General features: G+C 34.3%; 1 protein-coding gene across 7 annotated transcripts in view; it reads left to right on the top strand.

Moving 5' to 3' along the window:
• The window catches only part of LOC574609 (ral GTPase-activating protein subunit alpha-1), an 81739-nt gene that overhangs the window by 36080 nt on the left and 23106 nt on the right, over nt 1–22553 (top strand). For all 7 annotated transcript variants that reach the window (XM_030998813.1, XM_030998817.1, XM_030998820.1 and 4 more), the window contains 17 exons: nt 764–892; nt 4779–4913; nt 5933–6100; nt 6758–6868; nt 7850–7918; nt 8711–8836; nt 9899–10079; nt 10484–10560; nt 10990–11193; nt 11777–11915; nt 12830–13005; nt 14111–14292; nt 15115–15222; nt 15942–16013; nt 16399–16522; nt 17242–17391; nt 18084–18242. In XM_030998813.1, the coding sequence (XP_030854673.1) occupies nt 764–892; nt 4779–4913; nt 5933–6100; nt 6758–6868; nt 7850–7918; nt 8711–8836; nt 9899–10079; nt 10484–10560; nt 10990–11193; nt 11777–11915; nt 12830–13005; nt 14111–14292; nt 15115–15222; nt 15942–16013; nt 16399–16522; nt 17242–17391; nt 18084–18242 (2310 nt within the window). The remainder of the gene's footprint in view (nt 1–763; nt 893–4778; nt 4914–5932; nt 6101–6757; nt 6869–7849; nt 7919–8710; nt 8837–9898; nt 10080–10483; nt 10561–10989; nt 11194–11776; nt 11916–12829; nt 13006–14110; nt 14293–15114; nt 15223–15941; nt 16014–16398; nt 16523–17241; nt 17392–18083; nt 18243–22553) is intronic.

Genomic DNA, 22553 nt, shown 5'->3' on the forward strand with positions numbered 1-22553 from the left:
ACTATAGAAATGCCTATTAGTATTATTATTATTATTGTGAAATCAGTGTTGTCTGATGTTGCATTGTAGCAACATTTGTCTAAATTTGTTTGCCCCTCTTTTGCCGTTTTTTATGGACAGGCTTGAATATTTGTGACTTAGTGACCAAAGATTGGTTTTAGACATAACAACTCGTGTCAGCCACACATTTTTCATGTCTATGATAATAATGGAAGTAGATTTGATCGTAGATCAGGTGAGATTGTGAAATCGGTGTTTGATGTTGCATCGCAGCAACATTTTACCAAATTTGTTTGCCCCTCGTTTGCCATTTGTTGTGGACAGGCTTGAATATTTGTGACTTAGTGACCAGAGATTGGTTTTAGATATAACAACCCGTATCAGCCACACATTGTTCATGTCTATGATAATAATGGAAGTAGATTTGGTCTTTAATACTTTATTGGTTGTCACTTCCATTCAGTTCCATTGAAGTCAAATCAATTATTTCTATTTTCCTTGTAACAGTCCATTTAACTATCTGAACAGACCGGCATTACATGGATTATTTTTTAAGGTCACCTTAAATTGTCTACTCAAATTGTATTGGAAAAGCATGAGTGCTACAACGTATAGTATCTTAGTATTAATAACACTTGATTTTTATTTGTAATGATAGTCACTGTTTCAAATATTTAAAGGCAATAGTTATCTTTCCAGTTTACCTTATAATTGCTAAATTTTACATTTGACAATGTGTTTGTTCTCTTTGTTGTCTTTCTAGGATGTGATCAATACTATTGTGCAATACAGTGCTCCTGACTTCTTCTACTGTGACTTGCCAGGAGCTACCCTCCTAATACTGGACTTCATTCAAGCAGCTAACATGATAACGGCCAACTTTGATCTAGATGTAAGTACACACATATATATATATATATGTATGAGAGTGAAGGAGATCTGGAAATGGAGAGAAAGAATGAGAGAGAGAGAGAGAGAGAGAACAATACAGGGTCGTGGAGATAGAAAGAGAATGGGCGAGAAAAAGAGAGAAAATGAGAGAGAGTGACAGGTATTTGGAGGTGAAGAGAGAGAAAGAGAGAGAGAGAGAGAGAGAGAGAGGCTGACATGTATTTGCAGGTGAAGAGAGAGGGAGAGAGAGAGAGAGAAAGAGGCTGACAAGATATGTGGAGGTAAAGATAGAGAGAAAAGATGAGATTGGGAAGACGTATACACAACATACTTTTTTGTTCAGAAAGGAAATAGACAAAAAGGAAAGAAATAATAAGAAGATGCATGTAGAAGAAGAGGGTGTTGGAAAAAGTACAGTATCATACCCATGCATATCGTCCCTGACGAGTTGTTTTTTTGCTGGAAAATAGATGACAAATATGGCTGTTCGGGAAATATTTTCAAGAAAATCTACTACTGTATGCAATGAAATTATCATTAGTTCTTATGACTTGTGAAGTTTGCTTCTTATGGTATAGCATGCACTGTATGTGTAGTTTGCACTACTACTAAGCATTTTCAGGATGCTGCCTTACGTTTATCCTTTGTTAAACAAACACCTTGCCCCTTTGACTTTGTTTCAACAGGATTCTTATCATCATTCAAAACAAAACATGGCAGTTATAGAATTTTTTATTTCCATTTCAAAATTCGTTTTCAGAACTTGACTCACCTTATGTGTTCATGAGCATGTAAAACTCATTAAATTTATTAGATTTAAAGAAGAAAAAAAAATTAAACAAGATAAGAGTTACATGTTTCAATTTTCAAGTTCATTTGTTCCACATTTTCAAAAAATATAGACGTACATATAAAATAGAAATTATATATATATATATATATATATATATATACAATACATGTAGTATATATATGAACACATCTCAGCGAATCTCAATTTGTATGATAGATTAAGTGGAATGTGAAGAACATATATTGAAAAGCAGTGCTTGTAAATTATAGGTTCCTGGTAAAATAAACATTGTAAGTAATAATGTGTAGGTCTATCATCATAATGTTGAAATGAAGTTGGTATTGTCATACATGCTGCAAAAAATAGTGTTAATGAGTTAAAATATGATGCAGGCATGTCATTGTAAGCATTTCTGCCAAATGCGTTAGCTTAGTACCTGCAAAAACAACAGCATTAAAACCTTGTACAGTGCTATTATTATTAAATATAATTTATATACGCATAATTACTTTTGTCCCTGGTTTTTATTGACAAATACGTCATATTGATTCAACATATATTTCTTAAAGGGGTTCAAGTCAAGCCCATTTTGCTCATAGAAGTGCGATGTACATTAAACATTTTATAGTTGTTTGGTTATAGGATTATTTATCTGTGAATTTTAATTTTCTTATGTCATGAGGCTCTTGCCTGAACATTTAAGAAACAAAAAAATACAGTGTAGATGGTTATAAAATGTTAAAATCAGAAAAGGGAATAAATGTTGTGTGCATGACTGACTATGCACATGTACGTACAAAAGGTAGGACAGGTCTGGACTTCCCCATTGATATATAACTTTCAAAAAGTAGAAACCACTTTATTACTCTGGCAATAACTCATATTAGTCAGTAGCATATGTATGACAAATTGATACTATCCATTCCTATTACAGTGTATATAGTGTATGCTTAAATGAAGTGCGCTTTAAATGCATTCAATTCAAACAAAATATAGGTTTTGTGCCACTTTTCTAAAATCTTTATGTTAAAGACAGTGGATTTCTCCTGGACACATTACTGTGTCCAATACTTTTTTTTTAAATGAAATGAATTGAAGGTAATTGTATTATGTATTACCAATAATGATTTATCTTCAAATTTATCAATATCATGTTCCTTTCAATGATATTCATTTCTCTGTTATTGTGTCCATAGGATTTTGACTTGATATTGCACTATACCCCCCTCTTCCACCCTACAAAAATAATGATAATGATAATAGTACCTTTAATTAGAGATTGTAGATTATCAAGGACAGTACACAAATTAGTTTTGGAAACTGTTCAAGTTCAATAATATAAATACAGATTTTTAGTGCAGGGAAGGTGATTTTATTTTTTATTTTTGTCTGTGTATTTTTAAGATATAAATAAGAGCATGATTCAACATGTAATTCAACCTTTTACTGACGATGTTTATGGACAATATAACTTTATTACATCGTTATTAATTACAGGGAAGTACGTATATGTAGAGCACATGCACTATTTATTATTCATTGACTTTGTACATGTTTCAAGTGTTTTATCATCAAGGTAATGCAAGCACTGGATGTGTAATACATATAGTTTGTTTATGAGATGATTAATAGCTGCTTTAGCAGAATTATGGGATTTAAAGTTGATCCTTGTTTTCAAGATACAAGCTTATGTGGGCAAGGCTATTTAAATGCAGTGATGACAGTTGTGTGAGCTACAGTTATCCATCAGATTAAATACCAAGTCGGTGAGAGCCTTTCCTGTCAGAAAAACTGAATCTTGCGATGACAGCGCCTCATGGCTGCTTTGGAATTGCATATGTATCATTTAATACTGTCCGTGATGAGGACTTGATAATTTGTGTACTAAAGACTAGTTATTTGTATTACCAGCTGTGGAACAGGAGTACCATATTGTGAGCTGCAGCGACATACAGTACACATGCTATGTTTCGCACTTCAAATTATTTTCAGGAACACTATTTGGTGGTGTATTTCACACCTTTTATTGTTCTATTCACCATTTGTTTCTCACTTGAAGATATTTCTGGTGACACTGTGTGTTTCACAACGTCCATTGTTCTATTCAACATTGTCTACTGTAGGCTATTAGTCATTGTGTCATATGTGGATTACTGGATTTCCCTTTGTTATTGTATGGAGTGCCTCGATATGCTTGGATTATATACGTGGAGGTCTATCTTTATATGAACTTGAATGATTAGTGCAAGGAAACAGTATAATATTGGACTGGATTCAAGGAGTGTTGGAGGTGTGGTTCATATTTAATAGAGATAATCTAATTTATTCTGTGTATTATGTACATCTTTGGAAGTGCATAGAGACGTTGTATAGTGTGATATGCGCTATACAAGAACCAAATATTATTATTACATGACTTGTATGGGTTGCAATTGTTTCTGGATGATTTTTATGGAAAGATGTTATTGGATTACTGGTAATGTATCTGAATAGGAAGGCCAAATGTGCTATACATGTATATCAGTGCTGGTTACTCAATTTTTAGTTTCAGTGTTTATATATATATTTTTGTTACACTTCCTCTTTTTATTATCTCAATATCTTTCTATTTTCAGTATTAGTAAAATTCAGCCTGCCCTCTTCTGGCAGTAATCGCTAAAAAGTACAACATACTATAAAAATCTCTGTATTTTGGAATGGTGTTTTGGAAAGAAAGTTGATTTATTGATTCAACACTTCTTATCTGTCATATATATAGTGTATTTTGTTACTTTATTTGTTTGTACTTTGGTCAATTGTTATCTTTAATTGCGTATCTTTTACATGGTTTTTATCACTTTGTGATTGTTTGCAACTTCCCTCAACCATACAGTAGAAACCAGAGAAAAAATATCAAATACCACTTCCTCTCCTACCAAGCTATGTCCTTTCAAGTATTAATCGCTTCTGAAGAGGGTTTATAATTAGTTTTGATTGTTCTATCTGCTATCTTCCTCTTGTAGCACGCTATATCCTTTCAAGTATTAATCGCTTCTGAAGATGATTTGTAATTAGTTTTGATTGTTCTATGATCTGCTGTGTGTTGTACCTGCAGGCTCCAAGGATAGAAGCTCTGTCTCTGCTGGGTTCTCTGGTGTGTTTTCCCAACATGTTCTGTAACCTAACGGTGTTCCAGCCGGCTCCTAAAGACATCAGTACCATGGTGTGTAAGGATATCAAGCCTGTCAAGGTGAGTTTGTTATAGTAAAGCTTTCTTTGTATGTTTTAGTGGTGTTTTACATTTGCATGGCTGTTATAGGTAATCATCTAAGTTTTTTTTTTTTTAATTGGTATTTCCTTTGTATAGTACTCACAATTTAGAATATTGTTTGTGCAATATAACAGAGAAACTGAATATCCAAGATATTAAGGAAAATCAAAAGAGTGATTTACTTCATGAATATTATCAATCAGTTAAAGGGAATACAGAGTTTTGGTATGGGGTCATGAATTTGGTTCAAATGAACATATTGGAAGCATATGCGATTTTACAATATCATTTTATAATATATATTATTAAATAATAAACTCCTTAGGTTGTATAGCTCCCTCTCAAGACTGATGTTACTTTAGCTTTAAAACAATGTTTCTTGACTACAATCTACCAATTTGTTATTTATGTTTGGAAATTATATATCAGAACTGCATATTCTGAGATTATCATGGTCACAGCTACCATGGAATGGCCTTAGGAGCTATTTGAAATATTTGAAATTTACCGGGAGCACACCGGTAAATTTTAATTATTTAATTTCTCGAAAGCAGAAGTGTTTTAGGGGCTAACATTTCTAGTGCTTATAGTTCATCCACAGGTGCATCCAAATATATCAAAATTTTAAATAATTATTATATATCCAATTTTCAAAATTTCCCCAAACTTTGCATTACTTTTAAGCTAATTGTGAGAAGAAAAAAAATCCACCTTATGACAGTGTTTGGAGCTAATACTTGTTAAACTCAAACCATATTGCTGATGTAATTACAATATATTACTATCTTGATATGACTTCTATAATATACCTTGGAAATATACCTTGGAAGTAGGCATTTAAAGTTAAAAAATTATTTGCCTCTTGTTGACCTTAGGATGAAGAATCCATATCAGGACACATGTTTAGTGGCACTGTACAGCAGTTGATCTTTTCTTGACGACCAAAATTTCGACATATTGGATTTAAAGCTATTGTTTGTACTTTTGTTATTTCATAGGATCACCTCATCAGCATTCTACTCAAATGTGGAAAGAAGGAGCCCAACTGTGAAGCTCGCTGTATCGCCCTCTGTGGTCTGGGTATCTTTGTCTACGAGGAGCTAGCGCACACGACCTTTCACCCTCGTATCAAAGAAGCAATCAATGTACTCCTTGCCAGTCTGAAAGTGAGTTAATACTTCTTTTATTATTTGGGTCTGAAGATATACATTATTTACATTAAAAAAATATCACCTTCATAGCTATATTATGTTAAGCCTCAGTCACAAATGCCATTATGAATTGCTACGAACGCCGTACAAACTATTTTCAGACAATAGAAATTCGGGAAGACAATGGAAAAACAGAGATTCGTACGCATTATCGTCCGTACAAACCTTTGTGACCATAGCATTAGTTATATGAGACGTATATTACTAAATAATTGTGTAAAAACATAATTGTTTGTTTGTTGTTGTTGTTGTGTTTTTTTTTTGAGGGGGGGGGGGATTATAAGGCACCACAAGATGTCCCTATAAAAGCACAAGCAAGTTCATAAACAGTAAAATTATGAATAGTGTTCTGTTGATGTGTCGGTATCTGTACAAGACATCTTATTATATTTTACATTTACCATTATAGTATTTCTTAAAGTGAGATTGTCTTTTTGTAGCATCTAATTTCCTCCGTGGTATTTACACACCCCCTATTAACAATGAAAGTACACTAGAAGTTTGTCTGTACTTCAGAAGTTGAAAAAGCAAGCATTCAATTATTCATTCAAAATTTGCCACTATTGTAATTCATTTTGAAGTGAAATATGTCCTTTCTTTTTGTCATTTTAGTTCCAGAACAAGCTAGTTGGACAGGTCGCGTGTGACATGCTCCTGGTTATATGTGACCATGCTGAACGGTTGAGGAGACATTTGCCAGAAGCTCCTAAGAAGATCATTGAGGTAGGTTTTATCGGAGCAGTCTGTCTGGAATTTGAGGGAAAAACATACATAATGCTGCATGTTGTATATGCGTAAAACCTAATGAGGGATCAAATAATGACTGGTGATATTTTTCAATTATATTCAAATCTTTATACACCTTTATAAAACAATTTACAATGACAATATGCAATATGATATTGGTATGAACCCCTAAAGAAACAGAATTCTGCTTGTAATTGGGGCCCTGTATCAAACGATAACAAGATAATGAACATAAATAATGACAAGTGAAAGACTTGCATAATACAAGCACACACATACACACCAACACACACACATTCATGAAGAAGGACTTGTTACCAATTTTCTTTTAGATATGCAGAGCTGCCAACTAGTACGGATTTTCCGTAATTGGTACGGAAATTAACGACCATTACGGAATGTTGTCTCAAATTACGGATTTAAAAAAAAAAAAAAAAAAAAGATTTTTTTTTTTTTTTTTTTTTTTTTTTTTTAATGAATTAAATATGATTTATCGTAGCGAGTGCTGTGAATAGGAGCCATTTTTCATGATAAACTGTGTTGTGATGACCTGAAATTCAATACTTAACATCTTTGTGTGAGTAAAATCACCAAAAATTTCAGATAATCATGCGTCCGCGCAGTGTTGGCGTGTCGTTTTTTTAGATTCATAGCGCCGCATAAGAAATTACTGATTTATACCCCAAATTACTGATTTTGAGCCTTGTGATTACTGATTTTCTGTTCTGGAGGTTGGCAGCTCTGGATATGCATATGAAACTGCTAAAGTAATATTCTCACAATGTGTGCGGGAAAAGGGTAGATTCAGTGCTTGGTTTCCATGAGGAAAAAAAAAGCCTGCAAATAACCAACTTCAGAGTTTATCTCAAAATTGAATTAAAGATAATAGCCATAAATCCTACAGTAGTATTTTTTCATGTATTTTGAGCATATTTTTTATTTTTAACATTTCAACAGGTAATAGCCATGACAATAGCTAGCTTATTGTCAAGTACCGAGATGACTGAACAGGAAGAGGATAAAAAGGTAAGATCATTATACAAATAGTACTTGAAGAAGAAACTGAATGTGCTTAATAGTTTTGTAATGTAGTGAATAACCTTACAAAAAGAATTCAAATGCCCACTTTTTAAAATTGGAATAATAGCCATACTATTAAAAGACAAAGTATGCTCCTTGCTTGGCGGAGACTTTCTTCAACAATTTTGCTCTGATCAAGCTTAAACTTCGCATTTGTATACTTAGAAAGGGGAAAAAAAGAAGAATATTTTATGGTCAGGTATGGATGGCTATGAAGTTGATAATATCAAGTAGTCACTCTTAAATATCAGGGATTGTATGAATAGAGTTCATGTAGTTCAGAATCAATTACTTCTGAGAAGGAAGTAACTTAGAAGGAAGTGTGTGTTTCTTTCAGTTTTGTTTTGCGACACATTATTAAAGAGTTTGACCCTAATTATGCTTTTATGAGGAAGAAGCATTTAATTGATTAGTATAGTATCTATTCCGATATCAAATCAACAGTTATAAGATTAAAATCTTATGCTTGTAAGATTTTGAACATTTGCTTTTCGAGAAGACGTCTCAGTTTTGTTTCCGGTCAAAACTAACTCATTGTATCTGAGGATTCACAGTTACGTTTTGATCAATAATTCAGAATAATTTATAGGTTTAATTAAAAAAAGTGCAATTTCATTTCAACATTAGCAGTAGACTTTGATGTCTGTCATATTACCACTTTTAATAGATTGTGTACCATTTTAAAGGCGGAAATCAAAGGTTAATGCAGTGTTATTCTTCATTTCTTTCATTCCCTAGCTGATTGTATCACTCATGTTCTGTCTGTCTGAGTGGTGTATTTCCATTCCACTCTCATCCCTGCTTGAAGGCACAGAGAGCAAGTCAAAGAAAGAGGCCAAACCTCTCCTACACACAGTATTCAAGGTAAGATGGCATTCATTGCACAAGAGAATCAAACCTGTTACTCTGCGTTCATGGACCCGTCCATGTCCGTTAAAGCCCATCTAAAGTGTTGGGAGCCCCAAAAATTTGATCGCAAAATTTCACTTAAATTGTATCATAATGTGAAAGAGGATGTCATTTAAGACACATTTCTGCAAGTATTTTCATAACAAATGTGTCTGAAGTTGAATATTGATGAAAGAATATAATATTTAGGTTTTCTGCATTATGATACAATTTTGCCATCAAATTTTGGCGAATTTGGGGCTCCCAACACTAAAAGGGGCTTTAAAATTAAGGGTCAAGACTTGGCTTCCATAAACTGTCTGCTGACAGCCAGAAAGACAATAGATCAATGAAAAGGTATACAAGTTATTGCCCTTCTGGCTCCCAGCAGGTGACATATTTTTACACCCTTTCATGTAAAGTCACAGCAATGCACTCTAGCTTTAATAGATTATCGATAATAGTGTCAACAGAGAGTATTTAGCTCTTTTCCCCACTTTGCCGAACTTGGACACAACAGGACCCCGTTGCGTAAAACTTACCATTGATGGTAACTTTGCCATCAATGGCAACTACCATGGTAACAGGGCTCAACAGGCAATCAAAATCAAGGTTTCCATGGTAGTTACCATTGACGGCAAATAACCGTCAACGGTAAGTTTCGTGCAACGGGGCCCAGGCCTATATTACATATCATGATATTTACTTGTTAAATGGTTGAAATTAAAGTTGAAGCTTAAGGAGAAGAATAGAAAAAAATCCCCTCAAGTCCTAAAATTAGAGCTTGTACTTGCTTCCATTCTGGTAAATGTGAAGCCATCACAAATTTCATCAACTTTCAAGACCAAAGTCCAGGGACCCGTTTTACAAAACTTGTCATCAGTGACAAAAGACAGTCTTTGTTATAAGCTACTGAAATCCTTGCTTCTGATTGGCTATCAGCAGATTTGTCATTGATTTTTGTCATTTGTCATTGAAAAGTGGCTTTGTGAAACGGGTCCCTGATATCATCCCTTATATGTCTTCTAACCATGGTAGGTATTGCAGACAGCAGTGGAGGGTGTAGCCGCTGAGAGTTTATACACCATCAACTTCTCTGAGCTAGCATCACCGGACTACGACCCCCACATCAACCTAGACTCTCTCAAGGACAGTCACCTCCTACACCCAGCCCTCAAAAACAACCCCATGGAATTCTCAGACTTTATCTTTGACGAGGGTAAGTCCCTTTGTCGGTTTGCATTATCAAGACTATTTTATACTTGCTTAGTAATGGTTACAGGGAAAGTGTTTGGTCATTTGAAGAAGACAGAATTTTCAACCTGTGGAACTGATATACATGTACTCTTAAAAACTCATTTCAATATGACATTAATGCTAAAGATCCATTATTCATCTTTCTGTGATTGATTGCAGACAGGTTGATTTTAAAAAAACTTATCTTTGATTGAAATTTGTCCTTTTTTCCTTACTATGTTATCATTACATCCTAACCTTTTTATGTACCATAGCGCCATTACAGAATTTGATGTATTCTGTATAGAGATTAGTATGCTGAGTAAAATACAGTAGTTATATCATATAAGCAAACATGATTGATACTGTTTTGTTTATCTGTCACAGGTGAATCACAATCTTCATCTTCATACCAAGTACAATCTTCATTTTCATCAGAACTTACAAGACTAACAGCCAGAACAGTAAGTTAACCTTTTCAGCCTTTGTGTTTCAGTAAATTATACACTGCTTCCATATGAGTTGAGCCGATATTTATAAAAGACAGAAACAAAAAAGAAAATTTAATGTAAAAAAAAAAATGAAGTTTAAGAAATTGGTTATGATGAGGGATTTCTAAATGATTAAATTTATTTTATTCTATTTATTGTTTGAAACATCTTTTTATCTTTATTAATGAAATGTTATTCATTTTGAGGTGAAGTTTTGTTTCCTTACACTTTGTGTGAATACCATAAACTGTGTAGCACTTCTCAGTTATTGGATATGTGGGAGTAATTCTAATGGTTAGTGGAAGAGCTGATCTCATGAATATATTCCATCTAACACGCAGTACAATAGCACTGTACCAGCCATTGTGTCTCATGTACTCTCTGTACCTGTTCATACCATAGGTCCTAACACAGCTGATCGACAAGCTGAATCACTTTCCCCTTGGTGGGGGACCGGCCTGTGTCACGTCACTCGTGAATGAGGTCGATGACCTGCCGAACTTTGACACCGATGACATCACGCCGCGGCTCTTTGAGGCTGAGAATGTACAGTTCTTCATATACAACGATGCTTCATTGGTCTCTCTCACACAGATCCCACCATTGGTGAGTTTGGTTTGCTGTCTATCATTTCAACCAATGTCAACTCAAGAAATTGGCTCAAGAACACTCACAAAAGAGGAACAAATATTTTGGGGGGTTTTTAAAACGATTTGTAGCGATATTACAAGTGTCTTTTATTGGTCAACAAATATTTGTTTGAAGTATATAGAGTTTAGCATTTCTATTGTGTATGTCTATGTATAAGCATTTTATTTGGCTTTCAGGTTGCTGACTAATGTATCAATGTTAATTTTCATGATTATTGGAAAAAATGAACAATCAGTTTATTTACTGCATCAAAATGAAGTGTGAATGATAGTGTCTTGTTTGGTTGTGAGAAATTTGTTATCCTAAAAGTGGAATATCGTAAAGTACACATCCATTTTAGAAATATTTTTTATTTGGCTTGTAGGCTCCAGACTAATTATCAATTCTAAATGTTAATGATTATTGAAAGAATGAAAGATCAGTTTATTGACTGCATTAAAATGAAGTGTGAAATTTATTCTTCCTAAAAGTGGAATATCGTAAAGTACACATCCATTCTAAGATTAATTTTCTTTTAATCTTGATCCCTTGTATCTAGGATGATGGATCAGAGTCTGGACTTTCTGTAGCCACATCAGACCTGAGAGCTGTGGTAAGGAATGTATCAGGAAAGTTTGCATGGGACGGTCGGATCATCTATGGACCCGCAGACTGCAAGGCACAACCAACAAGACTAGGTAAGGTCTAACAATTAAGTCCTGTAATTTCATCTTATAGATAGTGTACATTCAAATGTGTGAGAAAAGGGCTATTTCAGTGAAGGAGGTACTTGTTGCTGTATAGTAGGAACACTCACGGTTCTGCCAATGTAAAGGATCAAACATGAGGATAGTGCAAAGCGGAATTCTTCTGAATATTTAATGTAAATCCGTCAATCTCACCTTTTAAGCTTTACCCTATAGTAGTCCAAATATTTAACAAGAAAATTGCCGGAATAAGTCAGAATGTATTGTATTACTGCTATGATACTGTATCAATTTTTAAGATAAGAAGGAACTGGATGTGAGATTTGACATTGATTTTGCTTTCTTGTAATTTAAATTGATGATTACTACTATGTGATAAACAAAATGTATTGAAATATAGAGAGGGGAGGAAAGATGCAATATAATGTGTAAAGCCTTTAAGAAGGTCACCTTCCTGAAATGTACCTTCAAGGAATGCAAAAATATACAACCAAGAAAAACATCTGGGACAGAGGATGTAATACACAAGCAAGGAATTCATCTGTCATGAAATTAACAAGAAATCAATAAGAAGAGCATCTTCCTACATTCCATCTGTCAATCAAAGAGTGAAATTGACTATTCAAGAATGATGAAATTTACGAGCAAACTCCTTCTGCCTTCCTGTGAAATGTACACTAAATCTGTAAACAAGGAGGAATTTGGGTCACAGTGTGCCCTGTTATCTGGCTGGAGGGTACATTTGAATCCACGCCAGGGATGTGCATTTATAGAAACATAAATGTTTAATACAGTTTTGACTTTTCTTTGAATACATCACTACCTCACATTTATTGAGTCTAGATAGTGTATTATTGTCAGTTCTTAGTGATGATGGTATATCATTCTTATCTCATGGATCTCAGTGACCAGACAGAAGCCACCTGTTGCCCCTCCCCCAGAGGATCAAGCAGACTCTGTTTTCTGGATGGCACCCAAGTCTCGCAAGCTCTCTGTCGACATCATCACCAACAACAAGAAGTCCAGGAGTACTGTTCCATCATGGCAGGAAGAAGGAGACTCTTTAGATGTACTCACGGAGGTGAGTGTGTGTGGTTTATTTATTCTGCCTCCTGGAATAGAATGGTTGTATTATCATCTTTGTTTGATGCTGGAATGACCATGAATGACCATGAATGACCATGAATGCTGGAATGACCATGAAATCTCAGATTTCAAATGTTGTTAGTTCAGCATCATTCCATATTCACAATATTTGGAGGATCAGAAAATATCTGAATCAGAAAGCCACTGAACAGATTGTTCATTCTTTTATTACATGTCGTTTGGATATGTGTAATTCATTGTATATTAGCCTTCCTCAAAATCAAATAGCCCGTCTGCAACGAGTTCAGAACATGGCAGCTCGGCTTGTCACTCTCCGCAGTAGATCAGATAGTATTTCAGATATATTAAAATCTCTTCATTGGCTATCAGTCTCAAAAAGAATTATGTATAAGCTGTTACTCATTACTTACAAAACACTTCTTCATTCTTCACCCCATTACTTGTATCAGATTTTGAAACCGTACACCCCACAACAGAATTTACGATCAGGTTCACAGCTTCAGTTATGTACACCCAAAACCAATAACAAATGGGGGGACAGGGCTTTTGCTATCGTTGCACCCAAACTATGGAACACTTTACCATTAGAAATAAGACAATCATCATCAGTTGAAATATTTAAGAAGAAACTTAAGCACCATTTGTTTATGTTGTAGTTTTAATATTGTATAATTATGTTGTAGTTTTAATATTGTATAATTATTTTGATGTTATACAAGAGCGCCTTGAGCAGTCTTTTAGAATGGATATGTGCACTTTATAAATTGACATTATTATTATTATTGCTTTATTCCCTGACTGTAGTTAGAAAATGGGTTACTTTCAATTTGCAATGCCAAGGTAGATGTTATCAATAGTGATTTGTCTAATTTTAGAGACTATTTGCTGGTAGCATTTCAGAAAATAAATATGACAAATTTGTCATCAATTTTGACAATACTGCATGTAATATAAACATATGAATTTTATTCTTATGTTTCCTTCAAATTTAATAAGGCGTTCTTAATACTTAGAGCTGGTAGTATGTATGTAGTAGACATTACATGCATGAAGAATTTTCAATCTTTATTCCATTTCAGCTTCAACAATACATTGGCTTCACCAGCCCGGAGTGTTTACTCAGACCGGGGATTCCCCTCAATCTTCCCTTCCCATCACCAGCAGACATGTGCAGTGACATGGAGCGCTATGCCATGGGTGCCCTGCTCAAACAGTGTGATAAGGAGGCTGAATACGTGGAGAGATATGGGGAGGTGGAAAGGTAGGCATAACTATCTGTGTTGATGCTGTATCAAGGATAATTGCACTAGAAAATACCTAAACAAAGTTCATTGATTTTTCGCTGAATCCAAATCTGAAAATGATATGGCTCAACACACCTGGTTGAGTGAAGCGAGTCGGACTGGGTGTGCGCATGAAATGATAAAATAATGATGTTGCACATGAGCCTTGAATATTTCGAGAGACTTTGAATGTTATCTATGGATGATGGGAAGGAATTCCAGTTTGTAAGTGTTATTCAGAAGGAATAAATATTTGAAGGAACCCCCCCCCCCCCTCCCCCTTTTCCCCCTTTCCCCCCTCTTCTGTAACCTGTTGAATTTTGATGATGTGCGTAGAAAATATGTTTTCTAGAGACTCTAGCTCAAGTTATCCAAGGCTTAGTGTTCAACTGCTCAATAGGTCTCAACATTAACATAACTCTTTTTGAGTAACGGGAACATTATCTTTTTAGATTAAAAAAAAATAGTGTTTAAATCAAGATTATATCAAGGAGTCATTTGATGATTCCAATTCAGTTAGCCACCTGTATATCCAAATAATTTATCTTTCAGTATTCACATCAGTCACCAATCCATGTACAACTCTGTTACCATGACAAACAAATGGAATGCATTTTTATTGTAGCAGCATGACCATCTGTTTCAATAGTTTTAGACAGCTTCAGAGGTAACAGGGCATGTCTCAATTAGACACTGTTCCTTCCTTTATATTAATTTTGTTATGATTTCCAAATTGTTTAATAATGATAATGATTATGATATGAATAAACTAACACAATGATTTGTTTTCATCTATGCAGCATGGTTGCCGAGGAGTGCTGGCAGACTGCGCACAAAGATCCTGAGTCTCAGTTCTGCCTGTGTCGACAGCTGGTTAGTCAGTTAGGCTTCATGAACTGGGATAAGAGGTATGTGTTTATCTCGTTAGTGAGAGATATAGTTGGAATGTATGATTTCTTTGCTACAAATATGTTCCTAGAAAACAAAATATCACCACATGGTGGGTAAAGAAAGGGGATTTTTTTTTAAACCCAACTGTATGATACTGAAGTGCATAAGTTTAAACTATCTTTTCAATACCGGCTATTTAATAATGTGTTTGTTTTGTGACAATATGGAGGGCAGGTAGTTACATGTATGTTAAAGATCATGTTATTGTCTTAAATTTACGAATTGCAAGTATTATGGTAATAAACCTTATAATTTGGTTATTCAGCATGGGTAAATAATTAAATGCAATTGATCTTTTTGTAGTTGTGTTGCTAGGTTTGAGGGATAGAAATGATGGTATTGAGTATGTTATGAATTTTTCTTGTTCTGAATAGCTTGGCAGTATTTCTCAATATACTTGTGGAAGTTGTGGCTCTTACCCAAGTGTAGTGCCATTATTTTCTTTCCCTATTTCTCCATATATCAAAATAATGTGAACATGCTAGACATCTTGTGCTTTGTATGAACATATCATTGAAATGTATGTTTAGTGAGAAACGTCATTGTATAAAAGTACATCTTTCGTCTATTTTCCCTTTATCTAAAGAAATGTCTACGTGCAGGACTGTTTTAAACCAATTTATCTTTTGTAGTACATCTTAGAGTGTGTATCTGTTATGTTTTCTCTGTATTGCAGGGATGAGGTTGATATTGTAAAGAAGAATGAGCAGTTTGCAAGAGAACTCAAGAACTTGGATTCCAGGCAATGGTATGTATACAATATCGTCTCAGTTAAATCCAAGGGTAGTTAGATATTTGGAACATTTGAACAATTATCAGATATTCTCTGGATCACAATCAGAAGATCTGAATCCATCTGAATTAGAATAAAAGAGAATCTTATTATTGGAACCTTTGATCCTGCCTTCTTTAACGTATTGGCTACTCTTTGGCATCATATTTTGGTTTTCAATATATACATTTTAGCAATTTTTTATGAAAAAACAAAACAAAACAAAACGTCTTGTTTTAAATAGAATAGTCTTACAAGAAGATAATTTCCTCATGCTTTGAAAACAGGCATGAAATACCCTACTTATTACCAGATTATTGATATTATTATATTGTATTTCTGCTTGATTGATTGATTTCAGCCGGGAGACCCACAAGATAGCAGTGCTGTATGTAGCAGAAGGGCAGGAGGATAAGCAGTCTGTTCTATCCAACAGTGGAGGAAGCAAGGCTTATGAAAACTTCATCTCAGGGCTAGGATGGGAGGTAAGAGATCTCAAACTTTATGGGGGGGGGGGGGGAAGAAAATTTGTTGCTAATCATTCGGGGATATTTAAAGCCCCACTGCACTACTTATAGCTACTTGCGCCCTCTTATACAGCCAACAATACCTAAGCGGTACCCGTTGATCTCCCATGATGCCCTTTTTCTGAAGTTAATTGAGAGCTGATTTGATGAGATAACCACCTGCAGGGAGGTCTAATCCCTCCATGCCAAACTAGTGCAGATTGGCTTTAATAGAAATGAAAAACAATTCATTAGATATTATGTTTGTGCTGAACCCTTATTAGTGTATAAAATATACATTTGACCTATCTTGTGGTGAGTATTATTTGAGCATTCGTGTTCTCGTACATGTATGGGAACTGTACGCTAATGATACCATTAAAAGGCTTGTTTACATACATGTACATGTATATTAAACGGGTAAACCATGGCATTTTAAAATTTTTCTGTGATGACATATGGCTTCACATTACTGTATTTTGATAATTTTCACAGTTAAGTGAGTATGGGTAAGAACTTTGTTAGGCTACTTTTTTCATCCCCAATTGAAAGTGAAAGACGTAAGTATTTTCAAAAAGAATGAAATGCCGATAACACCAAAAAACAACAACAACATCATATGTGTGTTTTTATATAAAAAATCAAACATTGTCCCTGAGTCCTATGTGAACTATTTCTTGTGCTTCTGTTTAATACAGGTTGACTTGAGCACCCATCCAGGGTTCATGGGAGGCCTGCATAAGAACGGCAGCACAGGAGAGACGGCTCCTTACCACGCTACCTCTACAGTAGAGGTCATCTTCCATGTCTCCACCAGGATGCCTTCAGGAACGGACCTCAATAAGAAGGTGAGTGCTCTCGGTCTACTCTAGACTCCTATATTTGTCGCGACCATTTTATGTGTGGCGTTTAGAAAGTGAACCTACAGTAGGCTTGTGGTTGCAACATGGTGCGACCACAAGTCTACTGTATATCTACATCACCATGCAAGCCGATACTTATAAGTAGGATGAAAGTTTTTGTGTTGTAATGAATGAAGTAATGGAAAATTCCCAATATAGTATGCAGATCTATTAGTGCAAATACTGTAGTGAAGATATGTAATACTTCTTTATAGGTAGAATAGATGTGTTACTAAAGCAGTGAAGCTACTTTAGTTGCCTGATTTATCTAGCATCCACAGATTTTCTTTTCACATGAATAAGAAATGAGTCAACATACTGTAAACTATTACATAACAAAAATAATAATTTGTTAAGGTCATTCAGAAAATGATGAAATCTGAAAGCAAACATGTAGTAAGTATTCAGATTGATTTCTTTTGAGTTGTTTAGTCAATATCAAATATTAATAGGAAAAAAATATTGAGAATTTTATAACTTGTAAAGAGCAATTTTATTTTGTTTAAGTAATAAAAGTCTGTTTTGTTTTGATAATGGGTTACTGTAATCACTAGAAAAGTTACATTTTCACGATATTCGCAAGAAGAAGACATAGGATGAACTCATGTTTTGTTTTCACTTCTGCTTTCACTAAAAAGATGCGTCACCTCGGCAATGACGAAGTTCACATTGTGTGGTCGGAGCATTCCAGGGACTATCGAAGAGGTATCATAGCAACGGAATTTGGAGATGTGATCATCGTGATCTATCCTCTCAAGAACCAGCTCTTCAGGATACAAATCCAACGGAAAGGAGATGTGAGTAGCTAGACATTGTTACTTGAGGCTTATTCACACAAAGAAGATAAATTCCCTCAAGAAATCACTGCTGTAGCAACATATGATAAGGCCTAAAACAAAAAAGATGCTGTATAGCCCCAAAATCTTGAAATCTACGGTCGGCTTTTAATTTTTTGTTTGTTTTGTCAAACCAATTTTTAGAAAGAAAAAAAATGTATTAAAGCATTAAAAACTGAAAAATATCAGCCCAAAGAGGGAGTGAAAAAAAGATTTCCTACTGACCAACCCATGTTTAAGCAATACAACATCTTTTTTTTTAGGCCTAATACAAGTTATTAGTATGAATGACTTTTATGTTTTTACAACATACAGAATAGAGGATTATCCTTTGTAGCATGTAGCTGCATTTTTGTTTGTCACCGCAGATTGATTTACATTGATTAAGATGTAAAACAAGTTTTTACTCTGCCACATTCACATTGGATTTTGAGGCAGCGTATATTACCATGTGTGAACAAGACTTGTGTGCATAATTAAACTTGTGTGCATGATTAATTAGTGGGGTCTTTAGTAATGAAGTACTTGTCGCTGTTACTAATATGACTGTTACCAATGAAAGATAAGGGCAGCATTCATTGCAGTGCTGATAATCTAGGCGATTTATACTGTTGTAGATTTGAATGGTCATGTAGGTGTGTGCATGATTACTACTAGTGGAGTCTTAATGAAGTTCATGTCAGTGTTACTAATTAGAGTATTACCCATAACAGATAAGGGCAGCACTCATTGCAGTGCTGAAAGTGCAGGAGATATGCTGCTGCAGATTTCAGTGGTCATGAAGGGGAGATCATGGTTATGATGATGTTGAAAGCATTAGTGTTTTTAATCTATGTTGGTAATGAAAAGGAGGTTGCCGATTATGGTGGTGAAAATCATGGAAGTGTTGAATGGTATTGGTGACAGTGATGATAGCATTGATGGTGAATTGGTGATGATGGCATTGATGGTGATGATGACGGCGAAGACTACGATGACGACAACAATGTTGGTGATGATGATGATGATGGTGGTGGTGATGATGATATTGATGATAGTGGTTTCATTCTCACAATGTTAGTGGTAAATGAAATTACTGATAGTTATTGTAAGGATGACAATAATATTGACAGAGAGGGAGATACCTTCATTGAAGACTTTTGTCGATACAATATATTTTATTGAAAATGATCAGTTTGACAAATACTGGTAAAACTTGTACATGTATGTACCTTGATATTTAACTAGGTCAATTGTAGAATTTAATGCTCTACCTTTATGTCATGACTCAGATGAAATCTGGAAACAAGAGGTTGTCCTTTCAAGAGAGAATCTCTTATGACTATTATTTTTTACTTGAATGACACATTAGAAAATCATTAAAAATATTAACAATTGCTTACATCCCAAACAATATAACAATCAGTATTCATCATTCTTTTTCTATAGCCAGTAGGTTAACTTGGGAACTGGGGCATTAGCTACTCAAGTAGACAAAAAAGCTTTGTCATAAATTTGCATGTTTGCATCACTGTAATGAGAGTTCAGATAATATTGCTTTAATACCAATCTCCTCCTACTTTAAATGAGAACTTACTGTAGCTGATACCATCAAAGTGCATGTTTGATGTGAATACAATATAGTTTCATTTCATTTATGCAGTTTCCACATTCCAGTTAAAAACATTGAAAATAAAAAAGACATTTTATAAAATACCAAGGAAAACACACAAACAAACATACAAAAAGAGAAGGAAAAATATCATGATTGCTCAACTCTCTACGTATCACAGAAATGCCCAAAGAATCCATTTGATTGATGATATTATATTTTATTGGGCACAAGCATGAAGAACAGAATGTGTCTTTGGAGAAAAGACTCATTCATAATTGTATTCACAATTATTAGAAGGACATATATCGACAAAAATAAGAGCAAATGTTTAATATGCATTGGTTGGAAGAGGAGTTTGCATAGTTTAAATGACCTTCAAAATTTAGATTTATTTCGCCAAACAGACGGCCAAATATTATATGTAATTATCTGCAAAAATGATATATATTTTGAATAAGAAAGTTTTAAAATCTGTTTGTTTTCTTTATTGTCTTGCCCCTCCATAACACAACGTACTGATTTCATAGTATTACATTTAAAATGTTATCCATATCAGTATGACAATCTTGAATTCATGTGTACATGTATATGTCGGAGGGCAATTCTTTGCAATGTGTCTCGAGGTCATATGACATTTATTCATGTATTTTATCCAACAATGAAAATGAAAATTTCTTGATTTGACCATGAACTAATGGCTGTTTCTGGTATGGCTATTAAACATAATTGAATCGTCATACAAAGATAAATTTCATTTTTGGATGAAATAAATGAAGAAAATAAAAAGATGTATGTCGTACGGGACTGATTGCATGGTATTGCCCTGGACAGCATTGAATTGTAATATACATGTATAGCTTTTATGATTAGTATTTATTTCATTCATTAAGTTATAATCAAGAATATGACCAAAGAAAATATTGATAATAGCGGATAACACTTATACTGTATTTTAATGTGTATGAGGTACATGTAGCTTATCTTTGATGCATGCATGTATGTATACATTACCGGTATTTGAAACTGCATAATTTTTAGCATACTCTCGGTCATTGACTCTCATGCGTTTTTATGCATAGTAGTACTAATAGAAACCTATTAAAGCTTGAAAACACGCAACACAATGACACGATATGCCTTGACACTATTCAATCTCTAAACATTCACCAGAGTTCCCTTGCCGGGGAAAAGCCTCTCTAAATTATTCATTTGTCGCAGGAATGGGGAGAAAACCGGCAATTAAGAGATTTCTTGTCATCCATCTACAGGGTTGTTCACCCGTTGTAGCAATGGAAACACGTGTAGGCAAAGATTGGCCATAACCAGGGTGCACATCCATCATCTTCCCTTGTCAAAATTGCAAGAGAATTCAATGGGTTCTCTTGTTCTCGGAGCTCAGGGGAATGGAATGGAAAAAAAAATTCTCAGCATCAGCGGTATTCTTTGTTTGAAAGTGATTTTTCTTCCCACGCAAGAAAGTCATTCCCGCCTCTTTAATTATTGATATATCTAAATACTACTACCATTAGTCTTGTTTATTTGTGTGATATTCTCTTCATTTTGCTTTTTGACAACATCTTTTATTCTTGGAAACAGCTGCATAAAATCTTATATATTTACACCTTGCATTTCCTCACATGGCACTATTGTTTTTTTTTCTCTTCTATTCACCCCAAACTTACATCATAACTTGAGATGGTAATAAGTGATCTTATATGGTAATCAATGCGATAAGAGGGCTGTGACACATTGAATTTGAAGAACATCAATTCAGGCAGATCCTAAATTTAACTCACATTTATAAATTACATTTTTTAAGTTCAAAGGAAGTTTTTAAATACCTAGAGGTTGTTGTGGTTGTTGTTGTTGTTGTTGTTTTTTTTTTTGGGGGGGGGGAATAGCACCTAATTGGGAAAGTTTAAAGCAAAAAGCTAAAAAAATATTTTGTATATGTTTGCCATAGATAATAACTTGGGCATGACCAAGTAATTATGGCCTTGATTTTTTTAAAAATAATTATATTACATAACAATCTTTCAGTCTGCATTTTAAAAACGTTTATTTTTCTTGATCTCTTTTTTTTTTGCAGGGGGGGGGGGGGGGGGTATTTTCCTGTTTGTTTCCCTTTGGGTAGACTGTGTGTCAAAGTCCTCATGTTTACCGGTATGTAGTAATCTCCAACCACAATGATGAAATTGTGTGGGATCTCACCTAATTACTTTCTTTGTTAAGAAAAACAACCACTGCAATACATTCTAATATGATGTCAATTGTCAAGAAATTGTGACATTTGTGGATCACAGAATTTGTAGAAAATCAAGGAATTGTATCAATAGTACTAGGTACAGTCAACAAACATAATTCATAGCTATTAAACAATGTCGGACAATGTTTGGTGTTAAATCTCTTCTATTGGATGTTACTTGTTGTTTTTTCTTTTTCTACTTTTTCTTTTTCTTCTTTTTCTTATTGTTGTTGTTCTTCTTCTTCTTTGCTTTCTTCTTTTTCTCTTTCTCCTTAAAAAAAAAAAACATCTAGCAATATGATCACAATGTCACAAGATAAAAGGGTACATTCATCTGCCTTGCCTAAATATTTATACCATGTGCTATTTTTTAAATCTAAAAATACAGTTCACCAATTTATGTAACTGATCCTTTGTGAAGCGGGTCCCTGAA

Source organism: Strongylocentrotus purpuratus, unplaced genomic scaffold (genome assembly GCF_000002235.5).
Source record: "Strongylocentrotus purpuratus isolate Spur 01 unplaced genomic scaffold, Spur_5.0 spur5_scaffold_5, whole genome shotgun sequence".
NCBI lineage: Eukaryota > Metazoa > Echinodermata > Echinoidea > Camarodonta > Strongylocentrotidae > Strongylocentrotus > Strongylocentrotus purpuratus.